The sequence below is a fragment of the Pinus tabuliformis genome, chromosome 8 (assembly GCF_031772625.1).
Source record: "Pinus tabuliformis cultivar Carrire ecotype Pingquan chromosome 8, CPIR1, whole genome shotgun sequence".
Lineage (NCBI taxonomy): Eukaryota > Viridiplantae > Streptophyta > Pinopsida > Pinales > Pinaceae > Pinus > Pinus tabuliformis.
The window spans coordinates 1,215,130,825-1,215,158,678 of NC_142294.1; the positions used below are offsets into that span (position 1 = coordinate 1,215,130,825).

Below are 27,854 nucleotides of genomic sequence, written 5' to 3' on the forward strand. Positions count from 1 at the left end.
GACAAAAATGACAAATTGTGATTTACTTAGCAAAATATTTAGGAAGGGACATTACAAAATGAGGGTTTAGAGAGCAAACTTTAGGCCCAAGGCCTTGAAGATCAACTTGCCCAAGTAGCCAAAAATTTCTCCAATGATCTTGTACCTGAAAACACAAGTTTTTGAGGAAATTGCTCCTGCAAAACCACCAAGGAATTAGTCTGAAAAATTACAGAGATGGAACTAGGGCAAAATAGTCTAAGGAAGGGCAACACTATGCCTAAAAGGACTAGCGTTGATGGTTAAGGAGGCTAGAAAGGCAGATCAAGGGTCAAAGGAGGCAGAGGAAGTTGAGGAAAGACAACGTTGGAGGAGGAAGGCTAGATGCTGAGGTATTTAGGGCAATTTAGGGCCCTTAAAGGCCACAACCAGCCTTTAGGGCAATCGTTAAGGTCAAGAAAGAGAAACCGTGTGGCTTAGGGCCCACGGCTAGTCCTTTGAAGGCCTTAAGGCCTTAACGCTGGGCCTCGAAGGGGAGGCCAAGGCCTACCCTAACAGGGCTAAAAAGATGACGCAGGGGTAGAAAAGGCTGACGCTGGGCAAGATAAGGATGAAATTGGCCTTTCAGGGGTTGGATCTGGGCCCGAGATGACTGAAAATTGAAACCCTTGTTTCATAATTTTTCCTCTCCTCTAGATCTGAATTTTGCTACAAAATATTCAGTGGATAGCCTTGCAAAATTTTCTAGAGACTAGATCTTACCCTCAAGGGCTTAGATCTATCTCTACTTTAGCTTCTTTCCTTGATTCAACCTGCAAAAAGGAAAATAAAACACCCAAACCCCAAATATATACAAAATTTCTTAAAACCCCAAAACCCAAGTTAGCAAAAATAATTTACAAATTATATTTACAAAATTATTTACAAAATCTACAAATATACAAGGGTTATGAAAATTTAAATTTTTGAGAAAAATATTTTTATGGCTATTTTATTTGATAAATGGCTAAAAACGCTTCAGAAACCCCATGCACACTATAGCCTTAGCGAAAATTTAGTCCACCTCATAAATATTCAAGATCCAAGGAAAATGATCCTTGCCTAGAGTTTGTGAACTTGGATACCAAGGATTGAAGTACGTGCAAACACTATGTATTTGTCTCAAAATAATCATATATTAGTACAACATAAGAAAGCCCGTAGTCAGTACATACCACAAATCAATGAACATGGACACCTCGAGTTGAACCCCAAAGTCTTTATTATGATAGAAAAATAGTTCCTTGCAGGACAATAGTTTACACAAATGCTTCAGCAACAATTTTTTAGCCAGAAATCAGGTTGATAGAGACTTAAATGATTCTCTAATTTATAGATAAATCCTCCAAGTGAAAAATAATGGTTAGTTTCCTTGATCCTTGTCAAAATAATCTTGACCGTCCAAATATACTTTATCATTTTTTAATCTTAGTCATTGAATTTTGATTTTTGAGAAATTTTCAATTTTATATCATTTAATTCCATTTTAATTAGCTCAAAATTAATTATTTTGAGCTAATTTCCTAAAAAAATTGACTTTGACTTAACCACCAAGGCCCAAGGGTCCAATTTTTCTTGAAATATCCAATATTCCCTTGGTGGAGGACCTCCAAAAATTAATTCTTTTAAGACCCATGAATTTTTCACTTGGAGAATTTAATTTTCCTAAGACATTTTAATTTGACTCTAATTAATTAAATTTCTGGCTTAGGATTTTAATTTAATTTTGCCAGAAAATTTAATTAATTGACACATGAGGGGATTAATTATTTTTTCCACCCTCTAATATTTTAACCATGGTGTCTAAGTATGAGGGACCATGCATTAAAATATTTTTTACATAAGATTTACAATTTCAACCCTCAAAGGGGAATACCCGTTCGGCTTAGACCCTCAAAAAACATACCCAATCTGCGACACAATATGAGCTAGTAGACCAAGTGATTTGTAATAAAATAATTTAGCCAAATAGCTTAAATTATTCCCAAATCACTTTTACATAAAACTTGACTAGAACACTAAGATTCACTTAAGAATTTGACGAAGAATTACACCTCGGCTTTGGGGTGAGGTGGAAGGAAAAAACTCTGCGGACCATACGTGTTTAGAAACACAAATGAATTAGTGAGACGAAAAACCTCTTAGGATGAAATTCTCTCCAAAATAATAGGCTTACCTAGGTTGTTACATACATTCACAATCTTACTAGCATCATTTACATTACATAACTTGCAGAATGGATTTACAATGAGATATGAATTCTTGATTGATGTTCTGATCCTGTTGAAAAAATTTGGTACTTCCGCTTCCTTGGAACTTTGACAAAATGTGCGCAACAGGTCAGATTAATTTAATTCAACATAATCTGATTTCATTGATTTTGGTTCTCCCATAATAATGCACTATTCAAACTATGTGCAGATAAGTCTTCTATTTCACTTTCATTATAAATTTGGATCCTTAGAAAATGATAGTTTTAATGACCATAGCTAGGTTTTGATACATGATGCTTGCAATTGTATGGATATCTATGGAATATTCACAAGAACAATACCATTATAGAGTAATGATCTTTAAGAATAATGATCTCACTGTTTACATATAGTAAATGTTAAGCGTCTCAATGTTAATGGGGATGATTGATGAAGAAGCATTTTTTTATTTCAATATAGGTCTCACCAAAGATAATTTTTTCTTGAAAGATAATAAACAATTTTTTTTTAATGTTGGCTGACCCACAGGGGGTTTTGAACCTGGAATCTCACAGAACATAACACTTCATTATCAAGGCAATTGCCAAGTGAGCTACTTCCCATGGGCACAATAAACAATGGTTTTAAATGAAGTACCTAATAGCCTATTTGTACATGAACCCTAGCTACTCTTGTAACCATTCTCTCATGTTGACGCACTAGGTTACTAAATGACTCATATTTGACAAAAAACACATGCACTAACCCTAACATTATTCCAAGCATGGTAATATTTTCAAACTTTTATATTTAATCAATGGTATATACTTATTCACTAGAGAGCCTTAGTGTCATTATCCCTACAAATTCGATCAAACCCAACACAAACCACATATTCATGCGATAACCCTAATGCTTGCAATGGAACTAGTGAAAGCATAACTTCGGATAACAAAAGTAATACGTATGTTGATGTTTGAGATTGAATGATAAAAAAATCAAGAAAAGGAATTATATAATAATCTTAACCTGTCCTACTAGTATTTTTTCTTTACAAGTCTTGGTTTGAAGTATTTGTATTGTTGATCCGTAACCTATGTGTTTATTATAAAGAAGGCTAATACTATATAGTTGTTGGTTTTAGCAACAAGCTTGGTGGCAAGTGATAAGGTGGAAGCCTCTCCAATCAGCTTGTTTATGGTGAGTCTACTTCGAAAATGAAGGTTTGAATTTCTACTCATTCTTGTTGAATTTGCATTATTAATATTGTTAAGGAGACAATGACTTATATTGAAAAGTGAGTTAGAGATATTTATTATTGCTAATGAGTTATTATATTTATATTTTTTTTGGCAAGTAAAATGATTCTACTATCAACTTATATAGAATAGTACATTTTCATCAAGGAGACTTGATATAAACATAGCGTGGGTATGATTTCTAAACAATTCAGCCCTTAGACATGAACTATATAACTTTTGTACAACAATGATAAAGTTTTTATGACATTTTCATTTTAAAAAGTTTTACAATGCCAAGAATGACTATTATAAGGATGCTATTTTAAAGTTTTTTGCTGCATACTTACATACATAAATCAACAAGACAACCCTCATAATTAACTCCTTCCCCTTTTCTTTACCCCATTTAAGGCACTCGTCTTACTTGATGTTGATTGAAGTAGTGATTGGGAATCCTACCTTGGCCTTTTAGAAGGCAATTGGGCCTAAACAGTGGGGGTTTGAGCTGAGGTAACTATAGGCCTTTACCCTGTGTGTTCCCATCCAAGCAGGTTGCAATGATCTTTGCAACCCTGCTAATCAGATCGGTAATAAGACCCCTCCAAGTACATTTCTTCATCATTTAGCACAAGTTAAGACACATTGTGGCATGTATAAGTTTATAATAAATCTGTGTTTTAATCATTCACAAATTGCTCTCTTAACTTGGCCTCTTGACCAGTGTTGCACGAAGCGCCCCCCCCCCCCCCGGTTCCAAGCCCCGAAGCGCGTCCCGTACGGAAGCGCCTAGGAAGCTTGGCCGGAAGCGCGCTTCCGGATTTTTTAGCCGCTTCCTGGAAATTCGGAAGCGCTGGCGCTTCCGAAGTGCCGAAGCGCGCTTCGTACGACGCTTCCCAGACGCTTCCCAGGCGCTTCCCAGACGCTTCCCAGGCGCTTCCCAGGCGCTTCCCAGATGCTTCCGTACGCTTCCAGAAAAGCTTCCGGAAAACATTTAGAAAATCGTTTTTTTTTCAATTTTTTTTTAAATTTTAGGTGAGTTTGCTTGTTGGGGGTGGGTCCACCTTGGGTTAGGGTGACAAATGAAAGCAAAAAAAAATATAAATATAGCAGATGCTCCCTCATGGTAATGTTAAATTCTTAAAGTAAAAGTGACATTCTCCTTTATTTTTCATTTTCATCCTTTTACTTAAATTTTTAACATTACCATGAAATGACTCAGAATGTTTGAGAGTGGTTCCAGCCTCATTGGACTTCATATGGAGAAAATAGAATTTCATATCCTATTCAAAATTCAGCAGACTTAACAGTTTTCAGGTATTCAGGATCAATGGGATTGTGGCATTTCATTAGATTATATCAAGTATGAAGGTATGCGATTAGCATTTAATCAAGAGCACCAAGCCCTATATGTACCCTGGTGTTGGTGGTGTTAATTGTTGAACTCCTTTGTCATGCGGCACGCCCTTAGCAAAAAATTACCTTTCAATCAAGTCAAAATCATCGATCAAACATGTTAAGCTTTTTCTACCATATTTTAAGTCTTGAATTAGGTAGTTTGATCAAAATTGGGCAATGTTGACTAATATCCCTAGACAATCGAGGTAGAGGCAAAGGCTAGACAAGAGGAGAAAAATCTAGATTCTAGATCATTAATGTACAATGGATGTTATATCTATCTTGATTTATGCAAAAATATGCATGTTTTCATGTCTTCTACAATTAATTTGGTATTTGGGATGTTTGTTTTGAGTATAAATGCAAAAAAATATAAAAAAAAATATATATATATAGCAGACGCTTCCGCGGACGCTTCGCTTCCTAGATTTTTGGAAAATGACGCTTCGGCGTCCCCGCTTCCAAAAAACGCTTCCGCTTTGCTCCCGCTTCGTGCAACATTGCTCTTGACTCCATTGGCCCTGTTACCCCTCAATTTGGCAAGGGGTTTTACTCCTAGATGAGTGGGATGGTTTGATGGGATTTTGATTGATCATGAAAATATATCAATGCTCTACTAATGTTGTTGACGAGAAGAAGGTACCCATGTGATGTAATGTCCTTTTCCAATCCATAACAACAGAGAGAATTGAAGTCATAGCCTACCATGATCCCTATAGGTTATCAACAAGAAAAAGGGGGTCAACAAGTTAATTTGTAGATATTATTTTAACAATTAAATAAAAGTTGGTAAAGTCACTTTAAAAAAATAAGTGAACCATGGTATTATAATGCCACCCATTGTTGCTACCCGTCACATACACCTAAGTTAGTGAGAAAAACCCTCAACTCCACAAGGTTTGGTTGGTGGAAAAATTAAAAGATGGGGCTGTCACCTATTCCCAATTCTCTTTGTTTAAGCTCTCTCCTAAGCAAGCTAAGGGGGGTGGCCCCTAATTGAAAAGCTAAGTTAAAAGGGTGATGTGAGGTTTCTAGGCGATGTCAAGGTTAATTTGGATTACTTGAGATTATGAGAAGATATGATGAGCAATATGAAATCAAATATACTTCAATAATCATCAACGCATAAATCGAGGATGAGCATATAAGACCAATGCCTTCAATATTGCTTTAAAATAAATAACACTTGCTCTAAAATGAAATTTCAAAGTGAAACATAAGTAACCCTGTCAATCAAGAAGATGTTAGCAAGATTTAAAATTGCTTCCAAAGAAATGCTTTCAAAATATAATCATTCACAATGCTAGAGCATGTAAGGAGGCAAATAAAATAACTTGCAACATGAAACAAGCTAAAACTTCACTTTGCAAAATGAACAATATGGTACTTTCCCAAGTGAGATAATCAATTCAAAACATTTTCATCATGACAAGTATATAAATAATTTGCAAGTAAAATATCTTGAAAAGTAAAGTGTGTTAATATGAAATGCACTTAACTAAGGTCAAATGCAATTATCTTGGTAAATTTTAAGCTAGATGCCTAATTTAAGTGAGAGATCTTCGTTTTGAACTCTTGCTAAAAGGTAAAAATTGGGGTGACTATAAGAAAGAGCCGCTGAGGACACGGCGATGTCGTTAACGATACCCATCCCCCTAGTCTTATGAGCCAGCATGTGCCTTTGTTCCTACAAGGGGACAAACCACCTCCATAATTGCAGGGTCACACACTCTTTACCTTACTTTGTACTAGTTGGAAGAATTTTCAAAGAAAGTGTTTTCCTTATAATGTATATCAACCAAGCTTATGCTTGGAGGTAAATTAAAAATGCAAGCTAATCTAAAATGTTTAAATGAAATGTAAGTTCTCCCAAACAAATATTAAATTTTCAATGCTTCAAAGTAAGGAAATGGTGGTCAACAATATATTACAAATATAACTTTAAAATGGAGATTAGCTTGTACGTAAATTAGAATGATGTAATCAATTTGCTTGAGAAACAAAGTTGTTTCAAGTAGACAACAAAATGCTCCAATACTCAAGATAACGATGTAGCATTTAGAAATGAAGCATGAACTCAAGTATACATGAAACAATTTGTTACACTAAATGGAAATGAATTAGTAAACAAAATTAAAGTTTTTTAGAAATTAAAATGCTTGCATGTGAATGATAGATTGCTCAAAGTAAAGTGCTTGTAGCTCAAACCAATATATAAAGTAAAGAATGCAAAGCCTTAAGTTGAATTGTAGCAAACTTATCTAAATAAAATAAAAATGTGATGAGTGAGGTTGTATAAATTTTAAGCATGCAATTAAAATGGAAACCAAGAGAATGCAAAAGTTAATCCACCCACATATTTCTCTCCCTAAATGGTGAGAAGGGATGCCATGGGTAAAACCCAAGCTCCCACAAGAAAAATAGATATTTTATTAGCTTTTTTATAATGTGTAGAAGGCCCCTTAATGGGCTGCCCCAAAGAAGGAAAATTTTGTGAAAATTCTTCAAATGGGGATTCCTACTGCAACACTGATGATATTTCTTCTACTTGTTAGATTTACATGAACAAGTTATTTGCAGTTTCCTATGAAAAACATCGAAATACATACACTGCAGCCTACACCAATTAAATAATATGCCGAAACAAGAAACTGAACAATAGAGAAAGATACAACACAAATGACATAGTTGTTTTTGGACAAATGTCCCTGGAAAAACCCAATGCGGGAAAACTAGTGCAGTAGATCTGAGTGTTTTTATTATTAAGCTGAAGTATTTCTGAATACAACTACTGGATGCCCTCCTAACAATCCAGCTACAGAGAAAATCACTTAGCAGAAGAAACTGGTGAGATTACTGTTAAAATTGGCAACCAGGGCAAAACTTCATGTGGGTCATCTTATTCATGGCTAATAATATTTTTATTAGATTCCTCTCGTCGAGAGGTGTAGGATTGATATAAAGATCATCCAATTCCGATAAGTATTCATGGAGATATGAATTTATTTTGATTATGGAATTATTATCAAGCCGACCTACAACTCATGTAGGCTCAGAAGCCCAACAGTCGCATCTATTCACCCACCAACGTTGTGTATAAATATAAGGGGACTTTTCCTCATTTGGACTCACTCATCTCATCACATCTCCCTCTCTCTACTGCGCAGAAATGAGTTTCTTCTCTACTGCGCTGAAATGGGTCTCTCTCTCTCACACATGTGAAGCCAGAAGCTGTTGAATTTGAAGTTGCAACTGCAGAAGTAAAGATTGACTTGCATGGCCTAGAAGATCTCCTCTTTGGAACTGCGTTGTAGGTTCATCTGAACCTCCTTTGAAAGCCGCAACTTTTGGTAGTGGAATGAAGTCAATCCGACGGACGGTTTGCAAGATATCGACTGCCCTAGTTTGAAGCCGGAAATTGCTGAAACTGAAGCTGCAACTGCAGAAGTAAAGATTGACTTGCGTGGCCTAGAAGATCTCCTCTTCTGAACTGTGCTGTAGGTTCATCTGAACCTCCTCTAGAAGCCGAAACTTTTGGTGGTGGAATGAAGTCAATCAGACTGTCGGTCTGTGAGATATGGTCTGCCCTAGTTTGATAATGAAGCCGCTATTGCTGATGCTACTGATCTAGGGTTTGCTACTGCTGATATGAATCAGATTTATTGTACTATTTCTCTCTGCTGAATTATTGAAGATAAAAGAAGATTTGATCAAAGGGTTTCCCCACACATTGTGGGGTTTGTCCCTGGCTAGCCGCCACATCTTGTGTCTCTTGTCTTGGCTTGTTTTCTGTCGATCATTTAATGTTTTATCTGCACTTTACTTTATGTACATGTGATTGCTAATCGGTGGAATATAATAAGAGAAAGAAGTAAACTGTTATAAGCATAGAACATACCATAACTTAACATGGTATCAGAGCTGAGGTGAAGACAAAGCCCGAGCAAGAACAAGAGCAATCATTGAAGAGAAGATTGGCAAGGCTATCCTAAAAGAACTATGGGGTCCTCAACACTCTTTCCTGCCGAAGACAAGCTCCGTGAGAAAGCTGACTATCACGGATGGAAGATGTCTATCGATCTAACCCTTGAAGATCAAGGAGTGCTGGACCATGTAAGAGGCAATATTGTTGAGCCTTCATCAAATGCATCTGCTGCTGCCTGGAACAAATGAAAAATGGAGAAGTCAAAACAAAGAAGATCATCCGGGACTCTATCGACAAGCGCTTGGTGGCCTACATCTCTGATCTAGACACCTCCAAGGAAATCTACGACAGACTGGACTACTCTTCTGAACTATAATGTAATTCCTGGTTTCGAGGAATTAATGGCTAGATGCATTCAAGAAGAAACAAGGGAAGAAGTGTAAGAAATGCCCATGCCTAAAGGTCCTCTTGCTGCCTTTTCTTTTCATGCAAAGAAAAGAAATAATTCCAGGACTAAATCAAAAGGAAAGGCTGAACCTAAGGCTAGAAGAAAATGACGATGTTACATTTGCGATAAAGCAAGTCACTATGCAAGGGAGTGCCCTGATAGAAAGGACTCACTCTAGGACGATGATCAAAATCCCTCTGATGGCAATCAAAGGAATGACAAATTCAACAGCAAAGGTAAGAGGAGAGCTGGGAATCAAGGAAGAGGACAAGCATTCAAGAAGGCCAGAAATTCCAGGATGTATTAAATGCACCTGACCTCAAAAAGAACCTAGTGTCTATCTCGGGAATGGAAGACAAAGGCTACAAGGTAACCTTCAGCGATGGCAAGGTATGTATATGGAAAAATAATGTTTAAGATGCCTTTACTCTTGGGTTTAGTGTTGATTCATTATATCAGGTCGATGGAAGTCTGCTAGGTGTCATGTCTTATGACACATCTCTTCAGTCCGAACTTTGACATTAGAGGTTTTCTCCCCTTCATTATAAAGCTATACTCGGTGTAAGACAAATGGTGATAGGGATGCCCGAATTCTGAATAGAGAATGAAGGTGTATGTCCAGAATGTGCTGAAGGAAAGCTCAAAAGGGGACCATTCCCCTCAAGCCAAAGCAAGACCTCTGATATATTACAATTGGTTCACTCAAGCATACCTGAGGTTGGCATTAAGAGGGAGACTACTACACCACATGCTCCTGAGCAGAATGGTGTGGTGGGAAGGAAGAACCGCACGATGATGGAAGCTGTCTGGGCCATGCTACATGATCAAAGACTTTTGATGTTTCTATGGGCTGAAACTACAATCACCGTCGTATATGTACAAAATTGATGCCCTCATCAAGCATTGGGTTCCAAGACTCCTAAAGAAAAGTTCACTGCAAGGTGAACAATCTTTCGACTTTGAGGAGCTCTCAAGAAGCCATCACCAGGGAACCGAAAGAAAAGGATGATGAATCAATGCCTGATGTAGAATAACCCATGGATCTGATAGATTCTCATCCACATGAGCCTTCCTCTTCTAGAAAGAGGCCTTCATGGCTTAGGGGGATACTTGATGATGCTAAAGGACATGCTGCACCCTGAGGAACCTTCCGTCAAAGTAAGAAACTTAATAGGTATCAAGGATACCTGACCATCATGAGCACGATCATACAAAATGAGCCTTCGTCATTCTCAAATGCCGTCAAGCATCAAGTATGGAAGGATGCTAGGACCGTAGAATATGAGTCTATTATGGAGAATGATGTCTGGGAAGTAGTTCCCAGACCCTGGACAAGACAATTGTTACTTCAAAATGGCTTTACAAGATAAAGCATGCAGCAGATGGAAGCACGGAAAAGTATAAGGCTCGTTTTGTTGCTCGAGGTTTCTCCCAAAAGGAAGGTATAGACTATGATGAGATATTTGCACCTGTTGCCAGATATACGACCATCCGCTCGATCATATCCCTTGCCGCTTCACAAGGATGGAACCTACATCAGATGGATGTCAAGACTGCGTTCTTGCATGGCTCGATCAAAGAAGAGGTCTACGTGGAGCAACCCAAAGGATTTGAGATTTATGATCGAAAATCTCATGTATGCAGGTTGAAGAAAGCTCTCTATGGGCTGAAGCAAGCTCCCCGAGCATGGTATGAGAGGATGGATAGCTACTTGATGAAGCTGGGATTCACTAGGAGTGAAGCCGATCCTAACCTTTACTTTAAGGTTGAAGATGACAAGCCTCTCATACTGGTATTATATGTGGATGACCTCTTTCTAACAGGTGCAGACCCTCTCATTCACAAATGTAAGAAGGAGCTGGCCTCTGAATTTGAAATGAAAGACCTAGGACTGATGCACTACTTCCTAGGACTTGAAGTATGGCAGAAGCCAAGGGAAATTTTACTATCTCAAGGCAAATATGTGGTAAAGATATTGGAAAGATTTGGTATGATGGACTGCAAGCCTGTGACTACCTCGAGGATCTTAACTTTTAGAAGTTATATGGTAGTGATGTCGGACCAGATTTGGGAAATGCCTCTGAGTTTCATAAACTCATTCGCATTGATGTTCTTGGTGAACCTCCGTCCGAACATAATTTTTGCAGTTAGCATTGTGAGATCATATTTGGTTGAGCCTCACTGGATTGATGCCAGGAATCTTTTGAGATGTCTTCAGGACACAATCTCTCATGGATTAAGATACACTGCCGGAGATGTGAGACTACTTGGATATACTGATGTTGATTGGGCAGGCAGTGTGGTGGACCGAAAGAGCACTTCCGGGTGCTGTTTCACCTTGGGATCTACTTCGATATCCTGGATGAGCAAGAAGCAGAAGTCGGTGGCTTTGAGCACCACCGAAGCAGGATATATTGTTGCTAGCATAACCTCGTGTGAGGTAGTCTGGTTGCGAAAGCTCTTCAGTGAGCTGTTTGGATTTACATTGGATACCATTGTGATTCTCTATAACAACCAGAGGTGGGATTCGATTATTGAGGAATCCCGTATTCGTCGATTGCTCCAGCAGATAGACATCATCTTGGATATGGTAAGTTGACGAACAAGGAGGCTCCATCGCATTAAGATGATGTACAGGTTGATACACCTTGTCAAAGCCCGGAGGAAAGATCTAATCTGTGATTTTCCCAAACGACTTGGAGTCGGTAAGAAACCCTTGTACAAGGGTCCTGCATGTTGCATACATTGAGCTCTGGGAGCTCTGAGGGCTTGCGGTTATTACTGGAGCAACATACGACCACAGGGTGACTCACCCTCCCCTGGTGGTGCACACTGGAACAAGATGATTCGCTCTCTTGTGGGACAAGATGATTCACTCTCTTGTGGAACAGGATGATTCGCTCTCCTGTGTAGCAAGATGATTAGTTCTCTTGTGAGGCCTAGATTGATGTGTTCTCCATGGCGATTGTAGCAGGATTGATGTGTTCTCCTGTGAGGCCTGGATTGATGTGTTCTCCATGGCGGCCTGGATTGATGTGTTCTCCATGGCAATTGTAGCAGAATTGATGTGTTCTCCTGTGAGGCCTGGATTGATGTGTTCTCCATGGCAATTGTAGCAGGATTGATGTGTTCTCCTGTGAGGACAGGATTGATTAGTTCTCCTGTCGAGGCATCCTACCCATGCAGTCTGGGACTCATGGGAAGTACCTCTCATCTGATCAATGAGCAGGGAAATGAAGTTAGGGACCATAGTAGTACCGATGGACGCATCGTTGTAACTACCGTACTCCCTACGCTAGGATGACCTCCATTGATCTGGGATCAATGATACTGGTCTGGGACCAGTGGTAGGAGTTGTACCATACTATGACGCTGACTTCGAGTCGGTTGAGACTGGTCTGGGATCAGTGGTACATACTCTGAGACTGACTTTGAGTCAGTGGAGGATGATATTGGTCTGGGACCATTGGAGTTGTACTCACTATGACGCTGACTTTGGGTTGGTTGAGATTGGTCTGGGACCAGTGGTACATACTCTGAGACTGACTTTGAGTCAGTATGATACATCCTCGATCATTTCTTCTTCTTCATAATTCGGACAAAAGCAGAGTAGAACAGAACAATGCAAGAGCAGAGCAGAACAGAACAAAACAGTATAGATCAGTGCAGGGCAGAACAAGACAAAGCAGAACAGGCAAAATAGAGCAGAGCAGGGCAAGGGTCAGGCTGTACAAGGCAGTGCATTTGATGGATGAATAGTAACGGCCGATAGACAGATTGCAGATGAAGTTCTCCATGGTTGAGAGGGAGTGTTAAAATTGGCAACCAGGGCAAAACTTCATGTGGGTCATCTTATTCATGGCTAATAATATTTTTATTAGATTCCTCTCGTCGAGAGGTGTAGGATTGATATAAAGATCATCCAATTCCGATAAGTATTCATGGAGATATGAATTTATTTTGATTATGGAATTATTATCAAGCCGACCTACAACTCATGTAGGCTCAGAAGCCCAACAGTCGCATCTATTCACCCACCAATGTTGTGTATAAATATAAGAGGACTTTTTCTCATTTGGACTCACTCATCTCATCACATCTCGCTCTCTCTACTGCGCAGATATGAGTCTCTTCTCTACTGCGCTGAAATGGGTCTCTCTCTCTCACACATGTGAAGCCAGAAGCTGTTGAATTTGAAGCTGCAACTGCAGAAGTAAAGATTGACTTGCGTGGCCTAGAAGATCTCCTCTTTGGAACTGCGCTGTAGGTTCATCTGAACTTCCTTTGAAAGCCGCAACTTTTGGTGGTGGAATGAAGTCAATCCGACGAACGGTTTGCAAGATATCGACTGCCCTAGTTTGAAGCCGGAAACTGCTGAAACTGAAGCTGCAACTGCAGAAGTAAAGATTGACTTGCGTGGCCTAGAAGATCTCCTCATTTGAACTGCGCTGTAGGTTCATCTGAACCTCCTCTAGAAGCCGAAACTTTTGGTGGTGGAATGAAGTCAATCCGACTGTCGGTTTGTGAGATATGGTCTGCCCTAGTTTGATAATGAAGCCGCTATTGCTGATGCTACTGATCTAGGGTTTGCTACTGCTGATATGAATCAGATTTATTGTATTATTTCTCTCTGCTGAATTATTGAAGATAAAAGAAGATTTGATCAAAGGGTTTCCCCACACATTGTGGGGTTTGTCCCTGGCTAGCCGCCACATCTTGTGTCTCTTGTCTTGGCTTGTTTTCTATCGATCGTTTAATGTTCTATTTGCACTTTACTTTATGTACATGTGATTTCTAATCGGTGGAATATAATAAGAAAAAGAAGTAAACTGTTATAAGCATAGAACATACCATAACTTAACAATTACCTCACTCTACACTACAAGTCCCCGCTGATCTGGTAGCTGAACCACGAGTCCCCTGGCTTGTTTTGCACTGCCCTTGCGTGGGCCCTGCATCTACTCAACTAGGAATTGATTTGCCCTCAGAATCCTTTTCCAGCCCTCTCGGCTCATAAACGTCAGCTTCCCAGCAAATCTCAGACTTCTGCGTAGAGGCCTCTGCGCTGCTCTACGTGGGGCCTGCGTGAGCCCTTCTTGGCTCTGCGTCACCCCCTTTCTCCTTTGCGCTACCTCCTCTGTGTGTCTCTTTGCCTCTCTGCTGAGTATTCTTGGCTCCAGAGAAGATCTTCCAACTAAAACTCCCTCTACCCCTTTGCGTGATCACTACAAATCACTGCACTGCCTCTAGCTTCAGCAATTCGATTTGATTGATCAACTCTATGTGTGTTTTCCAAATGACCCTCAAGCCTTCTTAAATAATCTCCTTGTTTACATTCAATGGCCCAGATTAGAACTAATCAATAGCTAATATCATTTCTGCTTAATCCTCGTCTTCTTCTAGAAGTTACACCCATAGTTAGATTAATACCCATTAATTATTTGAATTTCCTAAGTTTAAACTTAGGGTCCCATTAAAAATAATTAATTATTTTAATAAAACTGTCTCTGGGTGAAATTTCCCAAAACTCTTTTTGCGTTCTTTAGAATATATGTGCCCAAGCCCCCTTGCAAAATTTGAGACTTAGAGCACATCCAATGCTACCATAAATCAATAGGAACTAGTGTCTCCTTCCAAGAAGTGGCAACCATAATGGCCAAGGGACAACACTTGAAATCTGAAAATTACAAGGACGAAAATGCCCACGGCCAAGCTAGTTTGCTGCTGTCCCAAAATGTCCACGACCTCCTTGAATTCAATGCTCAAATGCTCTTGAGATCCTACAACAAATGGTTAGAGGTTTAAACTCTAGCTTCTTCAATCCTGTCAACACAAAGGGTGAGCATAGTCCATAAATAAATTTGAATTCTCTGCAAAACCCACACTCAAACTTAGTGTAAAACAAAGAGGAATGTTAGCAAATTATCTACAAATATTCTACAAAATTTAGACCAAGGAATTGGAACAAAACTCCTTTCCTTGCCTAATCTCCAACATGCTTTTCAATAACAAAATAAAATCGCTATTAGTACAAGAAATTGAGACAAATAATTTTAAATGTAATTGGATTATGAAACACAAGCTAAAAGCCAAGGATCCTTGGAGCAAAAAATTGTAAAATGAGGCCTTGGGAGATGACAAATGCAGGTTCTTCAATGAACTTGTTCAAGAGTGAGATGATTCCTCCAATAATTTACCCTGACGCTTTAGGTTTGATTCAATATACGTGTTTACAAAACTTCAAATACACATTAGATCCACATGGGTTAAAACAAATACAATGATAAGTAGATCTTAGAGATTTATTGGAAAATCAACTAAAACTTTCTCTATCTAGAGCAAACTCTCAAAACCAAATGCCAATGTGAGATAACTACACATTAACAAATCTCTAAAAGCATAATGAAAACTAATGAATACAATAGCATAAGTAGAAAATGAAACACAATGATCAAGATATTACCATGCTCAAGAAGAACAACACCTCATATGTGCACCCCAAAGTCTTTTATTGCAATAGAACATGAGTGTATATAAGAGAAGAGCTTTCCCAAGCACAATAGCTTGTTTTCAATGGATACGTAGTGAAAGCCCATGGCTCTATTATATAGAAGTTTGGAAGCCAATCCCAAGGAAAATGGTGACACTCCCAAAGAAAATGGGTGACAATGCCAATGCTTCTTCATGCAAATTCGAATTTCCCAAGTGGCATCAAGAACCCCTCAAGCAAAATCGAATTCCATGATGAAATGACAAGTGTAGAAGGGTAGGGACCCATGTGGGGAAATTTCCAACAAAAATCTCTGCCAAATATTCTCCCAAATCCTCCCGAATGTGCATTAACTCCGCCAATTCAAATTTTCCAAGCAACTTCTTCATTTATTACCAGAAATTCGATTTCCTTGAGTTGGCCATGTATTTATGATGCAAGGTGCCAAATCATCCTCCACTTATCCTTTGACTCATTCCTTTGACTTGAGATAATTTCTTAGTCATTTCCATGTCATTTTGTCACATGGAGCTATTTATTGTTTTCCATTTAATTTATTTCTAGTTTAATTTATTGTCAGATTTCCCACTAAACTTAGAAAAAGTGGGTTTTGAGTGTCTAAAACACATTTTTAACCCCTCAAAGAATATTATAGTAGAAAGTTGAGGGTGAGAGGTGTAATTTTGATCACACATACCCCATACAACTTCTCTAGACATCACTTATTATATTTCATATACAAAATTTATTCTAATTTCCACCCTGCGGGAAATTTTAAAAATAAAAAAATGACCCCTTAGACCTAATCAAATTCCACGAATTTTTTTGTGTAATCTGGTATGGTAATATACAATGACCCTAGACACTAGGACTCACCCAAGGCCTCACCATCAAGCCGCACTTCGGCTTTAGGGTTATACTTGAAGGAAAAAAGCTCAATTAATTATTAAGTCCTCGTAAGGATATAATAATTAACCAAGTGAAAAAACCCTCCCAAAGTAAACTCACTTGATGACAAGGTCCCAAGTTACCTAGGCCTATTACATGACTCGAATCCTCATACTAGTATCACTTTTACATTGTCCCTGCAGGACTTATGGAATTTGAGTACATTGAGGCCTCTGACATATCCTTGGGCATGGAGTCTTGAAAAAAATCTCTAGGTGCCACTCCATTGGTCAACATTTGGGTCCATATGGGGATGTGTGCTAGATAGAAAGTGATAGCATGCAAGTACCTAGAATCTGCATCCACCAACAAAAGACATATATTAGTAGCGTCCATTCAAAATATCATCATATAAAATCAAATACAAAAGTGAGGAAGTACATTAATGGAAATTTATTCTAAGAGAATAATATCAATTTATTAAAAAATGAAACTACTTAACCAAAATGACAAAGAATAGAGTTAGAAATATAATACAGAGATGCCCCATGGCATCATATGTCTTCGATGAAATCCATCTTGAGAACCTGCCTACTCACAGGCAGATCCATAGGTTCTTTCTTTGATGTGCCCTGTCCAATTTTGACTATCTTAGGACTTTGACTTGCCCCAATGTTAACCTGTTTGTGGCCATCAAATATACCAAGCCTCTTCCTTTTCCCTTTTCGACTATTGATTTGTTGAGGCTTGATCCTGCTCAAAATTGGTGATTCATTTTTGATATTTTTTTTCTATATTTTCTTTTTTCTTTTCTTCTTGGTTAGCTGTGATGGTGAGGATGATGCAATTAATGTCAACCCCTTTGCCTTGTCTTGAGAATGTTCTGATGGAAGATTCAAAGTACCCAAGCTTTTGGTGTTATGCCTAAATTCTTCATTTTGATTCTGCTTTGTTGGGGGGGAGAAAATTTGTCAACACTGCATCACTTCCTGGCTTGTATGACCCATAGATAATCTCATTGTTGGGTTTCCTTGGATCCTCAACATGATATCTTTTCTCTAACTCTTGATCAAGTTTGATAAAAGTATTATTTGCTATGTTGCAGGAAACGTGGTTGGGGGGGGGCCGTTTCCGGCTGGAAACTGGGACGAAACGCAGAAACGCGTTTGGTACGGCCAGGAAACGCGTTTCCGGCCGTACTGCCACGTTTCCCGAAACGGAAACGTGGCAGTACGGCCGGAAACGCGTTTCCCGGCCGTACAGCCCGCGTTTCCCAATTGAATTGTGTTTTTTTTTAATTTTTTTTTTTTTCAAATTTGTTTTTTAATTTTCTAGATGGGTGTCTAAAGTTATAAAAGTGAATTTTTGCCCTAGTGTTGATATGCAGTTCATGGTAATGTTAAATTCTTAAAGTAAAAGTGATATTCTCCTTTATTTTTCATTTTCATCCTTTTACTTAAATTTTTAACATTACCATGAAATGACTCAGGATGTTTGAGAGTGGTTTCGCCCTCATTGGATTTCATATGGAGAAAGTAGAATTTTAGATCTCACTCAAAATCCAGCAGACTTATTTATTTTTCAGGATTTGAGGATTGGGGGGATTGCAATGTTTCCATTGGATTTTATCATGTACTAGGGTATGGAACTTGTATTTAATCAAGAAAACCAAGCCCTCTATGCAGGGGAAACTCCCAATAATCAAGATCATGTAGGGTACTAGGGTATGAAACGTGTATTTAATCAAGAGCACTAAGGTCGTTCGACTATGTAGGAGGAGACTCCCAATACAACAGTGGTCCTTCTGAAGAATGGGATGTGGATGCAGAAAATCCTGATTGGGATCTCTCTCTTGCAGCCTTATAGTCTTTATTGTACTTGCATCCTCATATATTAATATAAATAAAGGCTGATTTTGAGATTTGGATATCTAATAAAGGTTGCTTTTGGATATTCCGATATTTTTATTTTCATTATGTGATCATTCATGAGTAAATGTGATGTAAATGAAATCTTAATGTTTAAGTGTAATAAATTATAATGTATCATTTATGCTTTATGATTGCGCGCGCACACACACACATATATACATATATATATATATTTAAATATTTTCTATATATATATATATATTCGCGTTTCCCCGTTTCCAAAATTTGGGGAGGTCGCGTTTCGTATCGCTTCCCGTTTCGGAAACTCGTACCCGTTTCCCCGTTTCGTGCAACTTAGATTATTTGGCATGGGGATGGTGGCATATGATAGGTCTCTCTGAAGGCTACCACCTAAATCTGATGCCCATTTTCTTAATAGGAGCATTCCCGTGAATCAAGAACATCTATCACAACAATATCCATAGTCATTATTCTTTCTGGGTATGCAGCTCAGAAAACCTTTAAATATTTAATTATCCCACACACTTCAATTCTTTTAGAATCCATTGAACATATGTTGTGATAGGGCCCAAATACCCTTAAATTCAGTTGCTCCATGACTTTCTTGGTCATGAAATTTGATGAAGCCCCTGAATTAAGCATGTAGTTGTGTAAAAGACATTCACTATCAAAGAAACATAAAATGGTTGATGATCTTCGTTCCCCACCTAACAGTTCATACTTTTCAACATAATTTCTTCGTCTTCTGGTTCATCACTAGGCTTTTCTTCCCTTTGAGTAACTTCAATGGCACTTAGTAACTTGGCCCTTTGAGATGGTATCTTCAAAAGCTTTGTCACTGGGATAGAAACGTTTGCATTATTCATCCAATTGCCCAAGTCAAAATTCAATTATAAAGTAGGAGGCTAAAAATTTATGTGATTATACTGGTTTTGAATATCCCTTCTCTGATAAGTCATCCCTTTGTGTTTTTCCATAGCAAGAATTTGTCCAAATGCAGGCTTTCCCCGAAAAATCTTAGTGACATTATCAAAATTTGCAATCATATTATCGACCCCAAGATTATTAGACCTATGGTTAATTTCTTGATTTCTTTCAATGGTGTTAACTTGATCCTCCATGGCAAACATATTGATTTGACCACTTGTTCCCACACGTTCACCTCCTAACATGCCACTTTCCATGATTCTCTTCACATATGGGCATGTGGCCTCCTCATGAAACTCATCATATGGCCTACAATAAGGGGGAGATCGATCTACTGTGTTGGTGGATTCTAATGGATTTGGAGGCCTATAATCTTGTGGAGGGCCCTTATTATTTTGCCATCTATCATTTGGTCTAGGTTGGAATCTTTGCATTTGTGATCTTTCCATGGCCACCAACCTATTTTGCATGGCTTGCATTTCTTTAGTGTGATTTGCTTCCATGCTCTTGATTAATTGGGTTAACTCCTTGATGGGATCCTTATCAACTTCCTTTGCTTCAACTTTCCCTTTATGTTCATGAGATTTTGATGGCCCTCTATTAAAACCAGGAATTTCAAACTTTCCTAATTCATGCCTAGCCTTTTCCATCTTCAAGGCTTCAGTTTGAGTTGCACCCAAATTTGCAGGCTCTTTTCTTCTTAACTCATAGGTAGTGTCAACACAAAAAACATCCAAATATGAGCACAAAAGAAACTCGTCATGATGCTTTTAGTAGCAGGCATGCTATTCACCAAATCATTAAATCTCTTACTAAATTCCTCCATGGTTTCATTCTCATTCTTCTTCATGTTGCTAATAGCATTGATCAAGTGCCTATTCTCTTTCATCTCTCCAAATTTTCCCATAAAAGCATTGATGAAAATTTGTAAGGAGTCATAAGCGTTAGCAAGTTTCTCAGTGAACCAATCAAGAGCATCCTCTTCTAAAGAGTGAACAAAAAGCATAATCTTTACATCCTCATGGTTAACAATGTTACACCACTTGAAAATGCAAACATTGAAATTCTTAACATGTGATGAAGAACTAATGACATTGTTACCTTGAAAGGAAGACAAATTTTCAATAGCCTTGTCAGGGATATTGTGAGGATTGCCATTTCTGTTAGTGAAATTATAAGGAGCAAAAGATTATTCATGATGCTTGGCTCTATTTGTTCTTAAAAAGGAAATTGGATGCTAGAAATAGCCTCTTGCCCAAGATTAGCAAGAGTTCTACTATGAGAGAGTCTATTTAACCTCTCTAAAAAGCCTTTTAGGCTCAAGAGTGGGTCTAACTAGACCACTTGGATGTGAAAATTCCTAATCCTGAAGGAACCCATACTGCAACAAATTTGAATCTACTTCACCTACTTGATTTTAATATACATTATCAAGTTATTCTCTGAATACTGAAGCAAATTACTTCTGCAACCTACAGTACTTAAAATTTGATTACATGAAACAGAAAATTGAGCAAAGAACAAGATACATAGGACATAGTTATTTTTGGACACAATAGTCCCCGGAAAAACCCAATACGGGAAAACCGGTGCAACAAATCTGAGGGTTTTATTATTATGCAGTAGCAAAATATGAATACATCACTGAATACCTCATAGGGTTATCCAGTTACAGAGAGAAATACTGGCAGAAGCTTTGTGAGTTACCTCACACAATCATTGAGAAAAAGTTTTGGTTGTTCCAGCTGCTGGATGAGATGCCCTTGGCAGGCACTGCGCTAGCTCTGCGGTGCCTCTACATTGCCCCATTGTCAACACTTGGAGGTACTGCGTCACCTAGCTGGGAATTCGATTAGAAGCCCAAAGTCACTGCTCTCAGCGTCCTAGTCTCACACCCTGACTTTCGACTGCTGAAACTGACCTTCTTCTCTGACTTTCGACTTTCTTTCTCGGCCTCTGCATCACTTCTGCGTGGCCCTTCTAGCCTTGCGTCAACCTCTGTGTCAAGGCCTTTGGATCACTTACTGCCTCTCTCGGCTGATGTCTCTCCGACTGAGAATCACTCTCTCCACAAGCTGCGATCCCTGCCCCTCAACTGCAAGTTCTCCCCAATCGATTTTCCTCTTGAAAACTTCTCACCTCAGAAAATCGATTTCCTCAATCTGTGTGTGTGTGTCTAACTGAACCCCAAGCCTCCTTCTTATACTTTTCTTGTTAAGACTTCAACGACTGAGATTAATTCTCTATTCAATGGCTAAGATTAAAACTGGACTTGATCTGCCTTCTAGATCATTCTCACTCATATTTTGATTAATACCCATTAATATTTTAATTTTCCTAACTTTAGACTTAGGAACCCCATTAAAAATATTAATTATTTTAATAAAATACAATCCAGGTGGAATTTCACCAAACGGTTTCTGAGTTCTTTAGAACTCATGTGCCTTAGCCTCTCCACCAATTTTCAAGGCTAGAGAACTTCCGATGCTAAAACTAATACTCCCTCTTAGCGAGGAAAGTGCTCTAGCAACAATGTCCAACTACATGTTGCTCTGTTTCTGAAGCACCTCCTTTCCGCACTGTTGCTGCCACTAACACTGTGTTGCTGCTGCTATTGTATTGCTGCCCATGACACTGCCACTGCCACTATTGCATCTGTACTACAACTCCCTCTCAAATGTTGCATCTGCTATGCTGCTAGCATTACATTCGTATTGCAACTTAGTTGCTGAGAGAAGCAACTGAAAAACATCCAAAATTAACTGAACTTAACTGTGTTCAACATAATACCGTGAATATTGGAATTTGACTGCTCTAGTCTCTAATCCTCTAAATCTTCTGCGCTGCTGCTGACTTCTGCACTGTACTATCTGCACTACTGCCAACCTTGATCTGTGCTGATGTAATGTTCCTAAGTACGAATACAAGTGATATACAAGCATACAAATAGTTCAGTAAACATAAAAACGAAATAGACACTAAGCATCGATGAAAACGCTGGAAATAAGGAACTGTTGAGCCATTTTATTACTTCTTCAAGAGTAAAATACAATAGTAAATAGAATGGTGCACTTGGGCTTATCTCAATGGACAAGCATGACCAAACCTAGGTGAGCAATGGCTGAACTGAAAGCTGCTACAACTGCTGCACCAAACTACATTGTGTTGCTCAGAAAACTGTTCTTTCTACTGACTTCGAAGGGCTGGAATCACTATTTCCTGTGCTCATAAAATTATGATATTCGAGCTTCTTACTCCTTGGCCTAAAGTTTAAACCCAGAAAAACCCACGTAGGAATTTGGCTGGTTCAGACTTCTAAAATTCGACCGCCAAGCAGTGTTTTTAAAACCGGAACCGGTGACCGGACCGGTCCACCTAATGAACCGGTTTACCGACCGGAACCGGTCTAACCGGGACTGGTTTGGTCTAAACGAACCGGTTTTTAAAAAATACATTAAATAATTAATTTTTAATGAAACAAAACTATTTTTAAGATGTAAAACCATGATTCCAAGCCAATAGAGACAAAATATGCAAAGTTTGCTCATTTATATACCATGCAAAGGTGAATATATCAAAATGGCACCGAGTGCAATACATATCATCGACAAAATAGCAAAATACATAAGAAATGAGGCTCATTTCTTATGTATTTTTAGCCTGATTATAAGTATAGGGGTCACCCTACTCTACCTTTTTAGTTTATATTTGCAAATACACATGCCTAACCAAATTCCATATTCTTTGAATCACAGATTATTTGGGAGTCCAAAAGGTGGTGTAAACTGATGAACTTCAGAATTGTAATGTTTTTTTTTTTTTTTTGAAATTGAGAGGTATGTTTTTGCATTTTTTGAGCTATTATACTATGCATTTTGGACTTGTATTGTGGCATAATTACATCTTTCAAGTTCTGCTTGTCATCAAAATTATTAATCTTGGACTCCCACCTTTCCGGTTTTTAGCTTTGGGGACAAAGCTTCCTGGGGAGTTGCATGTTGTGCACCTAAGCACAACATTTTTGTTCACACTAACAAATTCATGTATTTAAGGTATATTTAAGCTTCATAATGTTGTAATAATGTTTTTTCCGTGGGCCTTTATGGTATTATGTTTCAAAATTCAATAATGAATGTCATTTTCATGTAATTAGGGCCTAGGTACTTCTCAACAGTAACTTGGGCCTCAAATATGAGGTTTCTCTCTCTTTTGTGTACATAGGGGCCTTCCAGATGCTTTTTTGTAACCTTTTTTTTGCACTTCAACTATGTATTCAACAAAGTTTCAATGGAGATGTCTCCATACATTCATATTTACAGGTGCAGTCCACTTGAGTGTTCCGGTGCCTCTAACAGTCTTAAGTTTTTGGATCTTCTTATAATTTGAGCTCCGCAGATATCAAATTTTTCTTTATTGCAGTTCATATCTGTATTTGCAGTTTTATTGTTTTTTTTTTTGCATATAGGCCTGCTAGATTCTGACAACTAACTCTATTTCTTCATGGACTCTGATTTAAAATTAGTACCATCCTTTAAAATGGATATATGTGTGTTTGTGTAGAGGGATGGATAGATAGATAAATATGTTAATATATGTTGTATCAAGTGGTATTGTATCCAAAATGTTTTGAATAAACTTCAAGTATCTGTAGCTGTAGCCTTGTAACAAAGTTTAAATGTCGAGGTCAAAAGCATTCAATGGTGCTGGAAATTGCACCATGAATAACAAATCAAGGTAGTAATATCTATGTTCTAGAAAATGTTTTTGTTTCAGCTGGATTAATTGCACTCTTAAAGAAAGAAAGACACCCATGGATAACCGAAGGATGGAAATGGTAATGAAAATTCTATCATATTTGGCAAGTCAAGGTAGTAATGCACAACCCCAAAACCCCTAAACCACCCCTAAACCACAAAACCACTGTACCTTTTTCATTAATTGGCGGGCTGTCCATAAACCGACCGGTTTAGGATGGAACCGGCCGGTTTGCTACAAACCGGCCGGTTCCGCCCTAAACCGGCCGGTTTTGACCGGTTAGGGCCAGATTTTGGTCACAAGAGGTATTAAACCGGGTTTTTTAGGCCGGTTCGGACCGGCCAGGCCTCTAACCGGCCGGTTAGACCTTGCGAACCGGTCGAACCGGCTCTCGCAAGATCTCGCATGGCTCTCGCAAGGCTCTCCAAGATCTCGCATGCCCTCCTGTCCTTGGAGTACTTCACCAGTAGCTGGGCCTTCCAATCATGGCAGATGCTCATGAGTGATAGACCAGCGAGCCTTCGTAATAGAGTGCCGGCCACCACATTGTGCTTTCCCCGCACATACTCTATATCGAAGTCATAGGCTTGCACCTTGCTGACCCATCTCTGCTGCCTGTCATTGAGGCCCTGCTGCCCCATGAAGTGACGAAGACTGTTGTGATCAGTCTTCACCCGAAACCTGTTGCCTACCAAATACTGTCGAAATTTGGCCAATGCATGCATGATGGCCAACATCTCTTTGTCATATATGGAATATGACCGCTCATGTGGTAGGAGCTTTCGACTCTCGAAAGCAATGGGATGCCCATCTTGTGATAGAACTGCTCCAACTCCCTCCCTAGATGCATCACACTCCACAGTGAAGGGCTGGGAAAAATCCAGAAGTGCTAAGACCGGGCAATTGCTCATCACCTCCTTGAGGCGATCAAAGGCTGCCTATGCTCCATCAGTCCATGCGAAAGCCCCTCTCTTGGTCAAATCTGTCAAGGGTGTTGCCAGCTGTGAAAACCCCTTGACAAACTTCCTGTAGTAGGTGCAGATACCCAAGAAACCCCTCAGCGCTGTCACATCTCGGGGCACTGGCCAGTCATGGATAGCCCGTATCTTCTCCTCATGGACCTTCACCCCATCAGCACCGATGATATGCCCTAAGTAGAGCATCTCTGTCAAGCCAAACTCGCACTTGGACAGTTTGGCATAAAACTGCTGCTCCTCCAGAATACGTAGCACCTCCTCCAAGTGCTGGAGATGCTCCTCCCACGTCCTGTTGTAAATCAAGATATCATCGAAGAAAACCAGCACAAACCTCCTCAACTGCCTCCGGAAGACATGGTTCATGCATGACTGGAAGGTAGCCGGAGCGTTGGTAAGCCCAAATGGCATGACTAGGAACTCAAAGTGCCCATAATGGCACCAGAAAGTTGTCTTGGGGATATCCTGATCCCTCACCCTGATTTGGTGGTACCCCAAACGCAAATCGATCTTAGAGAAGTACTTGGATCCTCTAAGCTCATCTATGTGGGGGATGGGGTACCTATTCTTCAATGTCTTCCGGTTGAGGGCCTGGTAGCCAATGCACATGCGTAAGGTCCCATCCTTCTTCTTCACCAGTACTACTGAAGAAGCAAAGGGACTGGAACTTGGCCTGATATGGACTAATTCCAACAGCTCTTGAATGGCCCTCTCAATCTCATCCTTATCGGCCTTAGGATGCCTATAAGGTGTAGTGATCGCTACCTGCACACCCGAATCCAACTCAATAGTGTGCTCGAATCCCCTATTTGGCGGCTGCCTTGGTGGAATATCCCCAAACACCACTACATATCTGTCCAACAAGGCCTATATGTTTGGTGGTGGTGGCTGGGCCTGTCCCCCAACCTCTGAAATCCTCAGCTCCACTGCCCATGTGATGTCCCCATGTCGCAGATCTGCCTCCATCCTGTGGGCTGAGACTGTCTGGGGTGGATAGGAATGCATGCCTCTGAGAACTACTGATTTGCCATCCAGCCCAGTGAACTCCATCTCCAGTTTCTTCCAATTAGTAGTGACTCGCCTAAGGGAGTATAGCCATTGAACACCCATCACCACGTTGGTTTCTGGCACATCGATCACAAAGAAGTGGTCCGTCATCAAGTAGTTCCCCATAACTATTGTCAAAGAAGGCACATACCGAGTGCACTGCATGGTACAATCACCTGGTACTAGGACTGAAAAGCCCTCAAACTCAGTCGTTCTGAGGCCCCTCCTTTGAACCAACTAGGCATCTATGAAGTTGTGGGTAGCCCCATTGGCAACTAGGACTGACACTTGCTGTCCTTGTATGGTGCTTCTAATCCTCAATGCTAAGAATTTGGGGACCCCACATAAAGAAGCAAGAACTCCCCTGGATGGGGCAAAGGATGCCCTTCCTTGTGGAGGTGGTGGTGGTGGTCCCCTATCTGTCAGACTCTCACCATCTCCCACACCATACTCTCGCTCCAACTCGTCCTCCTGGTCACTGTCTAAAAAGACCTCATAATGTGCTTTGCTAGCAGTGCACCGATGTCCTAGTGCCCAGGGCTCCCTGCAAGTGAAGCACAAGTTCCTCCTCCTAAGGTGCTTCCATGTCTCATCATCCAGCTGCCCCCACCCTTGGGTGGTTCTCTGAGGTGGAGGTCTAGTGTAATGCCCCTTCTATGGAAAAGGGGTCCATGTAGGGAAAGGTGCTCTAGTCTTGTGGATGCCCCCCTGTAAATCTCTAGTGCACACAACTGCCTCCTACAGCGTGGAGGGTCTGTGTGACGTCACCAGTCCACGCGGGGGCTCAAGTAAGCCCTCATGAAGGTATATACCCTTTGAGCCTGTGATAGATCCGAAACCATCGTTGGCACTCGTAGAGACTCTGAAATATACTGCTTTGGGTTGTCTGTCTGGCGTTGTTCATTCAACTCCCTGAAATGGGCCTCCAAGATCCCTCTCGTCAAAACGCTCCACCACCCTCTTGGTGAAATCCTCATAAGAATCTACATTGGCATGCCCCAGGGTGGCTAGGCCATGAAGCCACCAGTCATGGGCTTCCCCATCCTTGTGCGGCGTGGCCATTTTGATGGCTTCCTGTTTTGTCATCTGGTTGAGATGGAAGTAGGTGTCCATCTTCTCAACCCAAGCCCTAGCAGTGCACTTGGCAGTGTCATCGAATGTAGGGAAGTACATCCTCCCTATGGTCCTCTGCAGCTCATAGCTCTGTGTACCCTGTCCTCCATAGCCCTTGCTCTTCTCATTCTGCTTGAGCTTGCAAAAATCTCTGAAAGAGAGTGCTTCCCTGAAGTCTGCACCCATAGATTGCCACTCTTTGAAATGTTCTCCCATCTGTGTGGGGTCTTCATCCCCTGCTGGTTCGATATGTGCCACAGGTATGAAAGAGGGAAGTGTGGCTTGAGTTGGCCTACTAGATGATTTGTGTTGTGCTACTGGTGAGGGGTGATCGAGTGGCTGGGAGGCTCTAGAAGTTTCCCCAAATAGAAATCCTCTAGGAGTGGTTCTCTCTCTGTTCTGCATCTTTATCTCCTCTAGCATCTCTTTTTGGCCCTTTGCTAAGTCATTCAAAGCCTTCAGGAGGCTGTTGAAAGCCATCTCTTCCCTGCTCTTGGGTTCCACCATGTCCTCCTCTTCTACCACTGCTTTCCCCTTGTCCTCCATGTC

At 39.9% G+C, this 27,854-nt stretch overlaps 1 protein-coding gene across 3 annotated transcripts in view; it reads left to right on the forward strand.

The window, feature by feature from the left end:
- The window catches only part of LOC149239757 (cytochrome c-type biogenesis ccda-like chloroplastic protein), a 478,359-nt gene that overhangs the window by 154,360 nt on the left and 296,145 nt on the right, over positions 1-27,854 (forward strand). For all 3 annotated transcript variants that reach the window (XM_089373519.1, XM_089373517.1, XM_089373518.1), the window contains exon 4: positions 3,355-3,410. In XM_089373519.1, the coding sequence (XP_089229645.1) occupies positions 3,355-3,410 (56 nt within the window). The remainder of the gene's footprint in view (positions 1-3,354; positions 3,411-27,854) is intronic.